Source organism: Musca domestica, unplaced genomic scaffold (assembly GCF_030504385.1).
Source record: "Musca domestica strain aabys unplaced genomic scaffold, Musca_domestica.polishedcontigs.V.1.1 37, whole genome shotgun sequence".
Taxonomy (NCBI): domain Eukaryota; kingdom Metazoa; phylum Arthropoda; class Insecta; order Diptera; family Muscidae; genus Musca; species Musca domestica.
In genome coordinates, this window is record NW_026712321.1 from 5,152,679 (window position 1) to 5,169,707 (window position 17,029).

Genomic DNA, 17,029 nt, shown 5'->3' on the forward strand with positions numbered 1-17,029 from the left:
TAAAGTCTTAAGGTGAAAATACATAAAATGCTTTTTTGACTGGCTTAAGTCATCGCCTGGGTTCTTCGGAAAAGAAGACAGAAGCTTAGGGCCAACATCGAACTAAGTCAACCTATAACTCCTTTGTTCATCTACGAATAAGCCAATCGATGACAAATGACATTTGCAAAATTTCATCTGGATCGGACAATAAATGTGACCTGTACTTTGTTTACAAAAATACATGGGCAGACGGACGGAGGTACGGACATGCATAAATGTTATTCTATGCAGATGGAACTATTCGACTTTCCTTTTGCCTGTTACAAACAAATGCACAGAGACATAATACCCTGAGACCATCTTGTGTTGTAGAATATAAAAAAACATGTGCAATTGTGTGATAGCAAGAATTTTGATTCATATGTAAAATGGTAATTTTGACATACACACGGAAATACACATGGATAATAAGAGTGACAGCACATATGTAAACCCCTTATAGTGTGATAGCAGCTTAAAAGGGAAAAATATGGAATTCGGTCTGGAAAAAAACTAAAACGGGAAAAATAGTAAAAATTTAAAAATTACATATGTCGATAAGCTATACGAGCGTAGGGCCAAAATAGAACTAAGTCGGCCTAAAACTCCTTTGTTCTAACCTTAAGAACCCAATTTCAGAATAACATTTTCTGAATACCAAAATTTGGGTTTAAATTGTATTCCATTAACAACGTTACCTAAAACTCGACATAGCGTACGTAAATATTCAACTTCCTCATTGTATATGTATTATACGCTCGTATTACCCAAATATGCCAGGTCCATATCTTAAAATTTGCCAACTACTGACGTTGTGAAAATTTATCATTTTTAAAATTCACCAATTATTACATTTTCTAATTACAAACATTCAATTTTTTTTGTATAAATTGTAAATTGTTTAATTGTCAATGTTGAAATTATTCAAATTTGATTTTTTTTACAGTGCAGTACATAAAATAAAAAAATATTACTCTTTGTAAATGAAACTGATAGTCACTGGATATTTTTCACAGTGGCATTCTTATTTTAGTTTAAAAAAAAATATGAACAAATCTAATTTTTTTTTTTATAATTTAGTGAAATTAATCGCAAAATATGTTTTGCAAAAGGAGTCTTGAGCGTAACTAGTCTGTAATAATCACCCCATAATGTTTTTGACAAGTGCCACACCGATTAATTTATGGCAATAGAGTTTCGTTACATATCGATTTATAGATCCCTTACTTAATAACAACACAGCGACAACCCTATAATTTTCTGCTGCTGCACATTCTAGTGCGGTATCAATATTTTTAATTTATTTGTTGTTTTCGAAAAGTAATTTATGAAATTAAATAGTAAGTGTGTAATGTCGAACATACAACGAAAATGGTCTTCAGAAGAATGGAGGGAAAGATCAACTGAAATGGCAGCCATATATCACAACTTCTACACATGGAAAATTGGGCACTACATATGAAGAAAACATTCGGCCGGACAGAGCATTTAGTACACCTATCGATCCCATTTTGTTATGTCCATTGCCAGAAAATTACTTTTTAACGGCGGTTCTTGAATTCGTGATAGAACAGCTTATTGATACCTTCCTCAGAAATTGCATTGTAAAGTTTGTTCTTCCCCGGTTTTGTAGGCTGCCCCGTCTGCCTCCCTCTGCCATCGACCATTCTGTAACGAACACGTCACTGCGTCCACTAGACCAAAGCAAAGTATATAAATAAGACGCTGTTCATGAAATTTCATCATACCTGGAGAACTCCTCTACATGAAAGGAAGTGCGATTAAAACTAAAGATATTTTTAAACCACAATAAGATTATAGATTTGATGCCTGAAAATGGTGAATGTTGTTAAAGATGATAAGGATATTGTAAGTTTGGTTTTATTTGTACATGTAAGTTGAGCAATTATCAATTTTGTTGTTGTTTTTTTTTTTCTTTGTTTCAGATCAAACCTCGCCCATATCAATTGGACTTGGTGGATTATGTTATGGAGAGAAATGGCATAATTTATCTACCAACTGGAGCTGGGAAGACATTTGTGGCGATATTAGCTTTGAAAAAATTCGCCCATACATTGCAAAAGTAAGTGCATTTGTGTGAATGTGTAGTTTTTTTGCATTTTAATCAGTTTTCTTTTGAGAGACCGGTTGTCGAAAGTCGGCAAGCCAGCAATCGCAAAAGATCTGACTTTACTTAATTTCTGTGCCTTGCAAAGGCAGAGTAGATAAAATGCATTACAGATGGCGCCGTATAATGTTTTAAAATGCATCTTTATATGAAAAAAGAAGTGAACATGCCGTAAATAGCAGTACAACTCTTTTTACTTCTTCCATGGAAAAGAAATTTATTCTAATTCTTAGAAATCTGGAAATTTTGTACACATAAAATTCTATGTCGATTTAGCGATGTCCGTCCATCTGTGTAAACGAAATGAAGAAGGTTGGTAAAATTTTACTCTAATGTATAGTGTGTCTGCAGGACTTTTGGTATTGAAAATGAGCCATGTAGGTCCACGTTTTGGTGTAGCCCTCATATACGGTACCTTCCGATATTCGGTATTTTGATGATTTTAGCGACATTATTCAACGGAATTGTTTCAAATTTGGTATTTGTAGTTAGTAATGGGTACTACAGTCTATGGTAGAAAATGGTCTGTGCAGGTCCAAGTCCTCGTATAGCCTCCATATAACAGTACCTCCAGATATCCGATATTTTGATGATTTTATCGACGTTATTCACCGGAATTGTTTCAAATTCCGTATTTGAAGTTCGTAATTAATACTACAATCTAAGACAGAAAATTGTCTGTGTAGGTCAGCGTCTTCGTATAGCCCCCATTAATGGTATCTCCCTATTTTTGGTATTGTGATGATTTTAGCGACATTATTCAACGGAATTGTTTTAAATTTGGTATTTGAAGTTCGTAATGGGTACCAGAGCCTATGGCAGAAAATTGTCTGTGCAGATCCAAGTCTTCGTATAGCACCCATATAACAGTACCTCCCGATATTCGATATTTTGATGATTTTATCTACATTATTCACCGGAATTGTTTCAAATTTGATATTTGAAGTTCCTAATGTATACTACAGCCTATGACAGAAAATTGTCCGGGCAGGTCCACGTCTTCGTATAGCCCCCATTAATGGTATCTCCCTATTTTCGGCTATGTGATGATTTTAGCGACGTTATTCACCGGAATTGTTTCAAATTTGGTATTTGAAGTTCGTACTGGATACTACAGCCTATGACAGAAAATTGTCTGTGTAGGTCAGCGTCTTCGTATAGCCCCCATAGAATTGTACCTCCCAATATTCGGTATTTTTTGATGATATAAGTGATTCCCCTTTTTAAATTACATGGAAAAGTTCAGTTGTTGTTGTTGCTGTTCTAGTGTGTACATATTATGTTCGCCATATTCTCATATCTTACTATTACTATATTCCAGCACAATTAAAAATGGTGGCAAACGTGCGATTTTTATGTGTAACACCGTTGAATTGGCCCGACAACAGGCAGAAGAAATTCGAAAAACTACCAATCTAAAAGTTGGCTTGTACATTGGAGAACGTGATGTCGACAATTGGCAGCGTAAAAAATGGGAAACCGAAATAGAAGATCATCAGGTAAATAGTTTGGAGTATTCAAAACAAACAAACAAACTTTCACCAACAACATTTCTCTCCATCGTTTCTCTTTATCTTCAGGTTTTCGTTGGTACCGCCCAAATTTTCGTTGACATTTTAACGCAAAACTTGATTAAAGTCTCCGATCTAAGTGTGGTTATTATTGATGAATGCCATCATGCCACCGGCGGTCATCCAATGAAAACATTTCTAAGTGTTTTTCCTCTACAGCCAACGGAGGGTCCTCGCGTAATTGGCTTGACTGGTGTTCTAATCAAAGGCAACAAGCTGGGCAATGTTATAGGCGAATTGAAGAAACTAGAATCAACAATGCGTGGGAATATAATTACGGTTCGCTCGGCCGAGGAAATGCAAAATGTTATGGTGTAAGTTTATATTCTAGACCAGAACAAGTAGCGTTTTTTTTTTATTTTTATTTTTCTCTACATTCACTTAAAGCTACTCCACCAAACCCTTCGAAGAGATGGTGTCATTTGGATCTAATCGCCATACCTTTAGGGCAGAGGATAAAGTGAGGCAATTGGTTGAGGAATGCAATACTTTTATTGACAGCTGGAGCATTGGCGCAGTGACCCTCAAGATGTCAAAAAACCTAAATAAGTTACGTGAACCCAACAAAAAGAATTTTGCCAAAAATTTACTCAATGATTTCATTTATCAAATGAATGATTTGGGTCTATATCCCGCCTCCATAGCCATCATGTCCCTCATTATAGAATTCGAAGTGAAGAAGAAACAAGCCGAAACCATCGCCTTGCGGAACATGTACCGAAGAATACTGCATGACTGTGAACGTATACGTCACATTATTGTCAAGGAACTCAAAGATATGCTGGACGAAGATGACACGGCTGCTGCAACCAGCAACGATAGCTGTATAAATACTCTGCATGTTATTCAAAATTATTCCACACCCAAACTGCGATCTTTTTTGGGCTGCATCAGCGATAAATTCAAGAATAAACAAGCCAAAGACATTGCCTGTTTGGTGTTTGTCAATCGGCGTTACACAGCCAAGTGCCTATATCATGTTGTAGCACGTTACGTGGAACAGTGCAAAGATTTGCGTGACATTGTGAAACCCCAATTTATGGTGGGTCGTCAGAACATCCTGGCCTCCATTGAAAGTTTATTGGATGCCAAGTGGCAAAAGTCGGCCATAAAAGAATTTCGCGAACATGAATGTAATATGATTATATGTTCCGATGTCCTGGAGGAAGGCATCGATGTCCAGGCATGCAACTATGTGTTTGTATTCGACCCCTTGAAGACATTCAACTCGTATATACAAACAAAGGGTCGGGCGCGCAGTCAAAATTCATATTACACAATATTCACCCCGGAAGCGAATAAAGTGGTACTTGTCGAACAAATTCGCAAATATCGTCAAACTCATGAAGAGATTAAAACATTTTTGATAACACGCTGCTTGGAGCGTGACGATCCGAGCGAAATGGAAATTGCCGAGCAGTTTGTGGATTTGATACCGCCCTATGTGATACCCAGTGGTGCAAAGCTATTGGCAGCCTCAGCATTGGCTCTGTTGAATCGTTATTGTGCAAGTCTGCCGTGGGATGCTTTTGGTCAAGTACTGCCATGGTATACGAAATTGCTGCCAAATAAAAAAGGTCAGATAGCTGTATCTGTGACATTGCCTCTGCAGTCTACGGTTCGAGAAATAATATGTGTGAGTTTTTTTGTTTTGTGTATACCCTTTACCATACCTGCCATCTTATTTACAAAGCCTCGAAATATTTGTTGGAAGAACTCAAAATGGCATCGATCGAGGCTATGTCCGTTAGTCCGTCTTTAAAAGAATACTGTTTTACAATGCTACACAACCATTAATTTGGTACCTCGGATGTTTGGAATATATGGGTTTACATTTTGGTGTAGATCCCGTTCAACGATAACTCCTGATTCGTCGAAATTGTCCCAAAATTTTCCACCAAAACGGCTAAAAAATTGACATTTTGTTTCCTTAGTGGGTAGCCGAGCTCCTTGAGAAAATAATCTAAATATATAGGTATATTCCTCGATGCAACGGAACTACCAAATTTTAGGAATTACGAGAACAGTCCATCGGTCAAGTTTTTATACCCTCAGCCATAGGGCTATATCATTTAATACGGCCAAAACGTGTCTCGGCAAAATAACGATTTTAAACCCTAAGACTCTTTGAACCAAATCCGTTTCAGGACATTTACAGTCGATCTAGCGATGTCCGTCCGTCTGTCTGGGTGGTGCGCACGATAACTCTCGAAGGGAGTATCCAATTTGATTCAAACTTGGTACATCGTAATATTATTGTCAAACTTAGATCGAGTTCGGAAATGGGCAATATCGGTCCACTCCTTCTGGTACCTCTCACACAAAATATCAAAATGTTCAAGGAAAATAATTTACTGCCCTGAAAGGGGAAGGATAATCCGATTTGGCTCAAACGCTGCAAATCCTAATATTTGCATCAGTTCTAGGTCAGGTGCGATAATGGACAATATCGGTCCATTCCATCCAGTACTTTCCCCCCAAAGGGTCAAAATTTTGAATGATTATAACCCTTATAAAATGTAATGTAGCAGTCCGATTGTCTTCAAATTACACACATCACAATATTTTCTTTTTAATCCAAGGTCTGCTGTGAAGATGGAATATATCGACGCACTCCTTCTGGTACCTCCCCCACAAAGGGTCAAAATTTTGAATATTCATAAAGCTCATAAAACACGAAATTAACATCCGATTCCATTCAGACTTGGCACATCTCCATATTTCCATCAACCAAAGATCTGTTATGTCGATGGTAGAGATCGAACCATTTCTTCTGGTACCTCCCCCACAAAGGGTCAATGTTTTGAATAATCAAAACGATTATAAAAACCGAAATAAGCATCCGGTTCTCTTCAAATTACACACATCACAATATTTATATTAACCCTAGGTCTAGTGTGAAGATGGGATATATCATCCCACTCCTACTGGTACCTTCCCCACAAAGGGTCAAAATGTGGAATATTCATGAAGCCAATAAAACACAAAATAACCATCCGATTCCATTCGGACTTGGCACATCTCAATATTTTCATCAGCACAAGATCTGTTATGACGATGGTAGAGATCGGACCATTCCTTGTGGTATCTCCCCAACTAAGGGTCAACGTTTTGAATAACAAAAGCGATCATAAAATCCGATATAAGCATCTAGATCTCTTTAAATTACACATATCACAATATTTACATTAACCCTAGTTCTAGTGTGAAGATGGGATATATCAGCCCACTCCTACTGGTACCTCCCCCATAAAATAAAGGGTCAAAATTTTGAATATTCATAAAGCTCATATAACACAAAATTAACATCCGATTCCATTCGGACTTGGCACATCTTAATATTTCAATCAGCACAAGATCCGTTATAAAAATTGTAGAGATCGGACCATTCCTTGTGGTACCTCCCCAACTAAGGGTCAACGTTTTGAATAACAAAAACGATCATAAAATCCGAAATAAGCATCTAGATCTCTTTAAATTACACATATCACAATATTTACATTAACCCTAGGTCTAGTGTGAAGATGGAATACATCAGCCCACTCCTACTGGTATCTCCCCCACAAAGGGTCAAAAGTTTGAGTATCCACGAAGCTCGAAATTAACATCCGATTCCATTTAGACTTGGCGCATCTCAACATTTCCATCAACACAAGATCTGTTATATATATGATAGAGATCGGACCATTGCTTCTGGACTATCCGACTGATATTATGTTACTTGTTTTTCTTAAATCTGGTTTTTTACACACACTTATTCTTTATTTCAGAGCGATTATATGAACACTGCCAAAGAAGCAAAAATTTCGGCAGCTTTCAAGGCCTGTGTTCGACTCTATGAAAATGGTGAGCTGAACGATTTCCTTTTGCCCATCACCAAGAGGGAATGTATTGAAAAAGTTTCAAACCATCTTTTCCAACATTGGCAGAAGTTTGATGATAGCGGTAAGCGATAACCTTAAACAAAAAGAAAGTAACTTCTTTCTCAACTATGTTTCATCTTCCTCCCTCAAAAGTTTGCCGCAAAGAAGTTGGCAAGCAGCAGGTGCGAATCTATCAACGCAAATGTCCCGAAGAACTTTTTAATGCCATGCCGGCGCCGGGTGTCACATCATATGCCTATGCCATAGAATATGCCACCGAGTTTCCATTGAATTGCTATAATGAACATATTGACACGTATTTTAGACAGCCCACCACTTATGCTATCCTGTCCAGCAAACCGCTGCCCAAATTAGCGGAGATGCCCTTGTTTATGTCCCAGGGGAAAATACGCATTAAAATCGTGGAAAATCCCATAACCGTTGTTGTCCAAAGTGAACAGCAACTGAAGCAACTGCAAAACTTCCACACAATGATATTCAAAGATATTCTGCATATTTGGAGAGATTTTCTTGTGGTGGATCATAGAAATAGGGATTATTCCTATTTGATAGTGCCGCTAAACGAACAGCAAACAATTGATTGGTCCTTGGTAAATCGTTTCCCCCAACTGCAGGCAAAACGGACAGTGGCCGAAAGAAACAATGCCGCTCTCTACCGTCCACAGGATTATCTGGATAAGGTTGTTACGAAATGGTACAGCGATGCGGAACATGAAAATTTCATTGTAACAAAAATACGTGATGACCTCACACCCGAGAGTCCATTCGATGGTGAAACTTATAAATCCTATGCAAAATTCTATGAATCGCGTTATAATCTCCATATAGCTAATCCGCGGCAATTCCTGTTGGAGGTGAAACCATTAACACATCGTCGAAATTTCTTCAATAATGCCAGCAATAAAAGCAGTGAAAAACGAAAGGAAACCAATCGCATTATTCTAGTGCCAGAATTGTGTCATAATTATCAATATCCCGGAAATTTGTGGTTGAAAGCCCTGCTGTTGCCCAGCATTTTGCATCGCCTTGTCCATATGTTACATGCTGAGCGTTTGCGTCGGCGCATCAATCAATATTTGGGTTTGGAACGTTACTTTGGCGACTATCGGCCGCAGCCGTTGATAATTGATGTATCGCTGAAACGAGTTCTGGACGATGATGATAATGTGGTGCGAGAAAAGGAGGTATGTGAGCCAAACGAAAGATACAATTAAAATTTACCTGTCTACTACCTAGAGGACCTAGAGGTTTCCTTAAAGGGGAGGGGTTTTGATCCGTACAAAAACGATTTGAAGGTCTTTTTTAAAAGCGCTTCAATTAAACTGTTTTTTATACCCTCAGTCATATGGCTACAGAGGGTATATATCATTTGATACGGCCAAAACGTGCCTAGTCGAAATAACGGTTTTAGACCCTAGGTCTCTTTGGACCAAATCCGTTTCAGAACATTTGGAGTCGATCTAGCGATGTCCGTCTGTCCGTCCGTCTGTCTGTCTGGCTGGCTGGTGCGCACGATAACTCTCGAAGGGAGTATCCGATTTGGTTCAAATTGGCTACAACGTAATATTTTTGTCAAACTTAGATCGAGTTCGGAGATGGGCAATATCGGTCCACTCCTTCTGGTACCTCCCCCACAAAAGGTCGAAATTTTCAAAAAATATATTTTTTGCACAGGAAGAGAAAGGATGATCCGAATTTGCTCCAACTTTGCAAATCCTAATATTTGCGTCAGTGCTAGGTCAGGTGTGAAAATGGGCAATATCGGTCCACTCCATCAAGTACCTCCCCCACAAATGGTCAAAATTTTGAATAATTACAACTCTCATAAAAAGTTATGTAAGAGTCCGATTGTCTTCAAATTTCACACATCCCAATATTTATATTAACCCAATGTCTTGTGTTATGATGAACAATATCGGTACCAGAAGGAACCTCCCCCACAAAAGGTCGAAATTTTCAAAAAAAAAAACTACATTTTTGCACTGAAAAAGAAAGGCTAATCCGAATTTGCTCCGACTTTGCGAATCCTAATATTTGCGTCAGTGCTAGGACAGGTGTGAAAATAGACAATATCGGTCCACTCCATCAAGTACCTCCCCCACAAAGTATTGAAATTTTGAGTACCCATGAAGCTCACAAATCGCCAAATTAACATGCGATTCCATTTAGACTTGGCACATCTGTCGAAATATTTATATCATATTTTGGGTCCGATAGGAAATGGTCAATATTGGCCCATTCCTTCGGCATCTGCTCCATAGAGGGTCAAACGTTTGAATAACCTTAACACTAGTCAAAATATATTTAGATAATCGAACATAGGCTGAGGGTATATCTCTGGCGGCAATACCGACTGATACTTTTTAACTTGTTTTTTTAGCTTTTATTAGGTTTTCTGGGGACTCTTCTAGTCCCCTCTCTTTAAGTAGGATGATCCCATGATACCTATGATCTTGCAGCGAACTTTGTTTATATGAATGGCTTTTGTCTTTTTCTTTTCTTTTCGCTTTTCTTCTCGACAGTACAAAAAATCCATAGCTTCCCTACCAACCAAGGAGCCAACCAAAGACTATCAAGTTCAATCACTGGATCTAGATGACGCGACCACTTGGAAATCTCATTTGGAACCAGTCGACCTGCAACGACGTCTCGACAAATCCTATCCAATTGAAATTGATTACTATCATAAATTCATATCGGATTTTATAGAGAAATTGGAAAACATGAAATTAACAGAAGAAGAGAAATGGACCAAATGTCAACTGGATGCCCATGTTCCAATGAGAGTTAATAGTGGTGGTGGTGGCGGTTCCAACTCTTTGGGCGAACAACGTTTGTCCATCCGGGACACTCCGCGCCAAGATAAGACCAATATAAATATATTGAAATTGAATTTTGTGGCCGACAATCAGCTCAAATCAGCTGAACAATATGAATTTTTGGCTGCCCTCACCACGGCCGGTGTTAACGATGTTTTCGATATGGAACGTTATGAGCTGTTGGGTGATGCCTTTCTCAAATTCTCCGCTTCGCTGTATTTAACCAATAAATATACAACCTGGAACGAAGGTTATCTGACCGTCATTAAAAGTCGCATGGTCTCCAATCGTAATTTGCTCTATTGTCTAATGGATACGGATATTTGTCAACGCATTTGCAGCGCCCTGTTCAAACCAAACTCCGCCTGGCTGGCCCCATTGTCTAGTTTACCCTCAAATCTGTTGGATTTGTTGGCAAAATTCCCCGCAACAGCGGTGGCAATGTTGGAACCCAAAGATTTCTATAATCTGCAATTGACCGAGACGGAAATGAAGACGGGCCAATGTTCGGGCGAAAAACTGGAACGTTTTGCCCAGGCCTGTGTCCGCAATCAAAGCCTATTGGCGGGCAATGTCAATGTTTCACCGGATAATGAAATCAACATGTATGCCTATCAATATGTGTTGCGGGACAAAGTTGTGGCCGACACTCTGGAAGCATTGCTGGGGGTTTGTGTGAAAAATTACGGCATACATCGCTCGTTTCGTATGTTGGAATACTTTGGCATATGCAAATCGGAGCAGGGCAGGCCGCTGGACAATCTATTGGATTTGAAATTGAACAGCGCCCAGTTGCGTACGAATGTCTCGAGATCGGAGGTGAATGCGTTTTTGTTGAACGTGGAACATTTGGAAAAGAATTTGGGTTATCAGTTCAAGGATCGTGCCTATTTGTTGCAGGCCCTGACACATCCATCGTATCCAACGAATAGGATAACAGGTAATTATTATTAGAGGTTAAATGTGGATTTGTGTTATCATTTATTTTTCGTACTCTTTCCAAGTGGACTAAAGCCTCTCTAAAAATAGTTTATATGTGTCCACTTTTTGGTATAGCCCCCATATAACTCTACCTCCTTATTTTCGGTATTAAACTCCATATGGATAGAGAGAGGGTATATGTCAATTGATATGGCCAAAACGTGCCTCATCGAAATAACGGTTTTAGATCTTGCACAAGATCTGTTATGAGGATGGTAGAGATCGGACCATTCCTTCCGATACCTCTCACCCACGAAGGGTCAAAGTTTTGAATAACAAAAACGATCATAAAATGCGAAATAAGCATCCGGTTCTCTTCAAATTACACACATCACAATATTTTCATTCACTCAAGGTCTGGTGTGAAGATGGAATATATCGGTCGACTTCTTGTGGTACCTCCCCCAGAAAGTTTCAAAATTTTGAATATCTATGAAGCTCATAAAACACGAAGTTAACACCCGATTCCTTTCAGATTCAGCACATCTCAATAGTTTCATAAACACAAGATTTGTTATAAAGATGGTAGAGATCGGACCATTCCTTCTGGTACCTCCCCCACAAAGGGTCAAAGTTTTGAATAATCAAAACGATCATAAAATCCGAAATAAGCACCCGGTTCTCTTCAAATTACACACATCACAATATTTTCATTCACCCAAGGTCTGGTGTGAAGATGGAGTATATCGGTCCACTCCTTCCGATACCTTCCTCATAAAGGGTCAAATGTTTGAATATTCATACAGCTCATAAAACACGAAATTAACATACGATTCCATTCAGACTTGGCACATCTCCATATTTCCATCAACCAAAGATCTGTTATGAAGATGGTAGAGATCGAACCATTTCTTCTGGTACCTCCCCCACATAGGGTCAAAGTTTTGAATAATCAAAACGATCATAAAACCGAAATATGCATCCAGCTCTCTTCAAATTACACACATCACAATATTTTCATTCACTCAAGGTCTGGTGTGAAGATGGAATATATCGGTCGACTTCTTGTGGTACCTCCCCCAGAAAGTTTCAAAATTTTGAATATCTATGAAGCTCATAAAACACGAAGTTAACACCCGATTCCTTTCAGATTCAGCACATCTCAATAGTTTCATAAACACAAGATTTGTTATAAAGATGGTAGAGATCGGACCATTCCTTCTGGTACCTCCCCCACAAAGGGTCAAAGTTTTGAATAACAAAAACGATCATAAAATCCGAAATAAGCATTCGGTTCTCTTCAAATTACTCACATCACAATATTTTTATTAACCCAAGATCTCTTGTGAAGGTGGGACATATCGGTCCACTCCTTCTGGTACTTCCCCCACAAAGGGTCAAAATTTTGAATATCCATGAAGCTCGTAAAACACAAAATGAACATACGAATCCATTCAGACTTGGCACATCTCCGTATTTCCATCAACAAAAGATCTGTTATGAAGATGGTAGAGATCGAACCATTTCTTCTGATACCTCCCCCACAAAGGGGTCGAAGTTTTGAATAATCAAAACGATCATAAAATCCGAAATAAGCATTCGGTTCTCTTCAAATTACTCACATCACAATATTTTTATTAACCCAAGATCTTTTGTGAAGGTGGGACATATCGGTCCACTCCTTCTGATACCTTCCCCATAAAGGGTCAAAATTTAGAATATCCATGAAGCTCTTAAAACACGAAATGAACATACGAATCCATTCAGACTTGGCACATCTCAATAGTTTCATAAACACAAGATTTGTTATAAAGATGGTAGAGATCGGACAATTCCTTCTGGTACCTCCCCCACAAAGGGTCAAAGTTTTGAATAATCAAAACGATCATAAAATCCGAAATATGCATCCAGCTCTCTTCAAATTACACACATCACAATATTTTCATCCACTCAAGGTCTGGTGTGAAGATGGAATATATTGGTTCACTCCTTCGGGTACCTCCCCCACAAAGGGTCAAATGTTTGAATATTCATACAGCTCATAAAACACGAAATTAACATCCGATTCCATTCAGACTTGGCACATCTCCATATTTCCATCAACCAAAGATCTGTTATGAAGATGGTAGAGATCGGACAATTCCTTCTGGTACCTCCCCCACAAAGGGTTAAAGTTTTGAATAACAAAAACGATCATAAAATCCGAAATAAGCATCAGGTTCACTTCAAATTACACACATCACAATATTTTTATTAACCCAAGATCTGGTGTGAAGGTGGGACATATCGGTCTACTCCTTTTGGTACCTCCCCCACAAAGGGTCAAAATTTTGAATATCCATGAAGCTCATAAAACACGAAGTTAACACCCGATTCCTTTCTGATTCAGCACATCTCAATAGTTTCATAAACACAAGATTTGTTATAAAGATGGTAGAGATCGGACCATTCCTTCTGGTACCTCCCCCACAAAGGGTCAAAGTTTTGAATAACAAAAACGATCATAAAATCCGAAATAAGCAATCGGTTCTCTTCAAATTACTCACATCACAATATTTTTATTAACCCAAGATCTCTTGTGAAGGTGGAACATATCGGTCCTCTCCTTCTGGTGGTACCTCCCCACAAAGGGTCAAAATTTTGAATATCCATGAAGCTCTTAAAACACGAAATGAACATACGAATCCATTCAGACTTGGCACATCTCCGTATTTTCATCAACAAAAGACCTGCTATGAAGATGGTAGAGATCGAACCATTTCTTCAGGTACCGCCCCCACAAAGGGTCGAAGTTTTGAATAATCAAAACGATCATAAAATCCGAAATAAGCATCCGTCTCTCTTCACATTTCACAAATTTCATTATCTCACTAACCAACACAAGATCTGCTGTGAAGATGGGATATATCCTCTCCCACTCCTTCCGGTAACCTGACCCACAAAGGGTCAAAATTTTGATTCTAAAAATTATCAAATATCTCATATAAAGTGAAGAAAGTAACCAATATAGTCCAAACGTTGGCACATCGCAATATTTATATCATATTTATTTAGGTCCGATATAATATGGAAAGTATTGGTACACTTCTTCGAAACCTTCTCCCCATAGAGGGTCAACATTTCGAATATTCAAAACAGAAGTCAAAATATATTTGAATAATCGAACATTGGCCGAGGGTATACATCTGTCGGCACAACGGACTGATACTATTTTACTTGTTTTTAGTTAATGTCTATGTATAATCGGATTCCGAACTGCAAGAATGTAAAAGTTTTTACTAAAAAAAAAATATTGTTAATTTTTTTTATTTATTTCCTTTAGGCTGCTATCAGGAATTGGAATTTATTGGTGATGCCATACTCGATATGTTGATGACCTGTTACATATTTGAACGTTTCGAGAATATGGATCCGGGCAAAATGACAGATCTGCGCTCCGCTTTGGTCAACAACATAACACTGGCCTGTATCTGTGTACGTTATAAATTCCATTTGTTCCTGCTGTACGAGAATGGTCAATTGGGCGAAGCTATTAAAACGTTTGCCGAATTTCAAGAGACCCAAGATCATCGAGTCACCGATCAGGTGCGCATACTCATGGAAGAAACTTCAAATGAACTAGATCCATATGCGAATGATGACGACGACGACGACGATAATGATCCTGATGCAATGGATGTGTTTGATGATGATGGGCCAAAGGCTTTCCCCGCAATTAGTGATGATGCGACGACGCCATCTAAATCATCACCCTCATATTATATGTCGGTTAAAATCGATGTACCCAAGACATTGGGTGATATTGTGGAGGCCTTAATTGGTGCCATCTATTTGGATTGTCGCGATCTGGAGAGAACATGGAAAGTGATTTTTAATCTCTTCGAAAATGAACTGAATGAATTCTCCCGCGAAATACCCATTGATCCCGTCCGCCAATTGGGTGAAATAAAACACGCCAATCCGGTGTATTCGAAACCCATAATTGACAATGATACGGTATTGGTGAAGTGTATTTTCAACTGTTTGGATCGTACGGTGACGACAAATGGTTTTGGCAGCAATGGCATTCTGGCGAAGAAAGCTGCTGCCAAACAAGCCTTACAAGTGTTGGCCAAGAATGCCAATTAAAAATGGTATGGTTGTGAGTGTTTTTTTTTTCGATTATGTGTAAATATGTTGCTCGTCTACGTCTGTTCCCTGTCGATAGCAGTAATTTTTCAATTGCTTTTCATTTTTCAGGCAATTAACGAAATTTTGTCAGTGTGTCAGCGATGCTATTATACAAATCGCTAAGACCAATTTCAAATAATTTTTTAAATTTTAATTATTTGAAAGTTACTGATTTTTGTCGATAATCGTAATAATAACATATTGGTACAAGTCCTGTCATAACTGATTGCAGTTACAAATTGAAAAATGTATCCATCTCCCTCAAAAAAAAAAAAAACTCCGACTGATTTGTTACGATTTTTTATTAGGTGATTTACACCATTCCATGTTATATATTTATTCATCGTTATTCCAACATGCTCTCGCTTAATTTTAATTATGTTTCCATCTTTTTTTTAACACCACCAAGTGGTTAAGTTGTCAACGACAAGTCCATATTTTAAAAAATATATTATTTGGTCCATAGCAGCACAGAGCTTAGGCTATCTTGCCTTCCAGCTGCCTCGGTATTTTTGTAAAAAAAACACACGCCTCAATGTTAATTTTATTGCCTTTACCAAGTTCTTGTAAAGTTATTATGGAAATGTTAAATGAAAAAATTTTAATCAATGCAAAGAAAAGCCCAAAGGAATCATTTTATACATGGTACAATAAAGAGGTAAGGTAGAGCCACCCGCTGATTCAAATTTTTTTCTAAGTGTGCCCGACTTCTGCCAATTTTTTGTATGAATTTATATTTTTGAAAAGCAAAAACAAAATATGTTTAATATCAATGATTGGAGTAAAAGTACATTGCAGGGTACACTTTAAAGGTAATAACCATTTTTGCCATGGAATTGGAAAATTGATAAATTTAGATAATATTTTTGAAGAAAAAACCAAGCATTTCATTCATCTTTCGCGTTTTTTAATCAATTTTCAAAATAATGAAAAATATTAAATAAATGAGAGCCACCTGTTGCATCTACTTTTCAATAATTCTGACAGAAAGTGGGCATAGCCTCAGGGGTGTATTTCTTTACTTTTACGAAGCTGTTCTACCTCTTTATTGTACCATGATTTTATAAAGACAATGTTTTTCATTTTACGTTTTCATAGAACACGAATCCAAACCACCCTCCCTGTTTATGCTATTTATTTTTAGGTAATATCATCGAATATATGATTTCTCTTAGATTATGTATTAAAAATACAAAATATTTTATAAAAATATTTCTTAGTTAATATTAATTAGTAATAATTAATTGAGAATTTAATAAAACAAATACAACGTATGTGTATAACGCTTGTCATACTGAAAAATAATTGAATCTTTTATTTTATTTGGGAGTATTCTGTTCCTACGAGCGAATTAATCTAAAAACAGCTGTTATTTTATCAGATGAAATGTCAAAATTCATGCTTGGAATATTTATTTTCGCCTTGATAGAAGAATTTTGTGGCATGCGGATATGTTTGTTATCATTTTTTATGGACAATTGGGTTGGGAAATGTATGTATAACAGCGCCGCTGCA

The 17,029-nt window shown here is 37.7% G+C and overlaps 1 protein-coding gene across 1 annotated transcript; it reads left to right on the plus strand.

Annotated features, from left to right (window-relative positions):
• Positions 1 to 1,574: 1,574 nt before the first annotated feature.
• On the plus strand, positions 1,575 to 15,765 carry LOC101893656 (endoribonuclease Dcr-2). Its single transcript, XM_005187081.4, has 9 exons — positions 1,575 to 1,890; positions 1,968 to 2,104; positions 3,471 to 3,648; positions 3,730 to 4,034; positions 4,108 to 5,356; positions 7,491 to 7,665; positions 7,737 to 8,788; positions 10,127 to 11,363; positions 14,667 to 15,765. The coding sequence occupies exons 1-9, from the start codon at positions 1,858 to 1,860 to the stop codon at positions 15,470 to 15,472; spliced, it is 5,172 nt and encodes a 1,723-aa protein (XP_005187138.1). The 5' UTR covers positions 1,575 to 1,857; the 3' UTR covers positions 15,473 to 15,765.
• The last annotated feature ends 1,264 nt before the right edge of the window (positions 15,766 to 17,029 follow it).

Bases quoted from the DNA above. Each gene is read 5' to 3' on its own strand.
- LOC101893656 (XM_005187081.4), top strand. From the start codon at position 1,858: ATGGTGAATGTTGTTAAAGATGATAAGGATATT. The intron at 1,891-1,967 runs GTAAGTTTGGTT...TCTTTGTTTCAG, and splicing joins TTAAAGATGATAAGGATATT to ATCAAACCTCGCCCATATCA. The intron at 7,666-7,736 runs GTAAGCGATAAC...CTCCCTCAAAAG, and splicing joins GCAGAAGTTTGATGATAGCG to TTTGCCGCAAAGAAGTTGGC.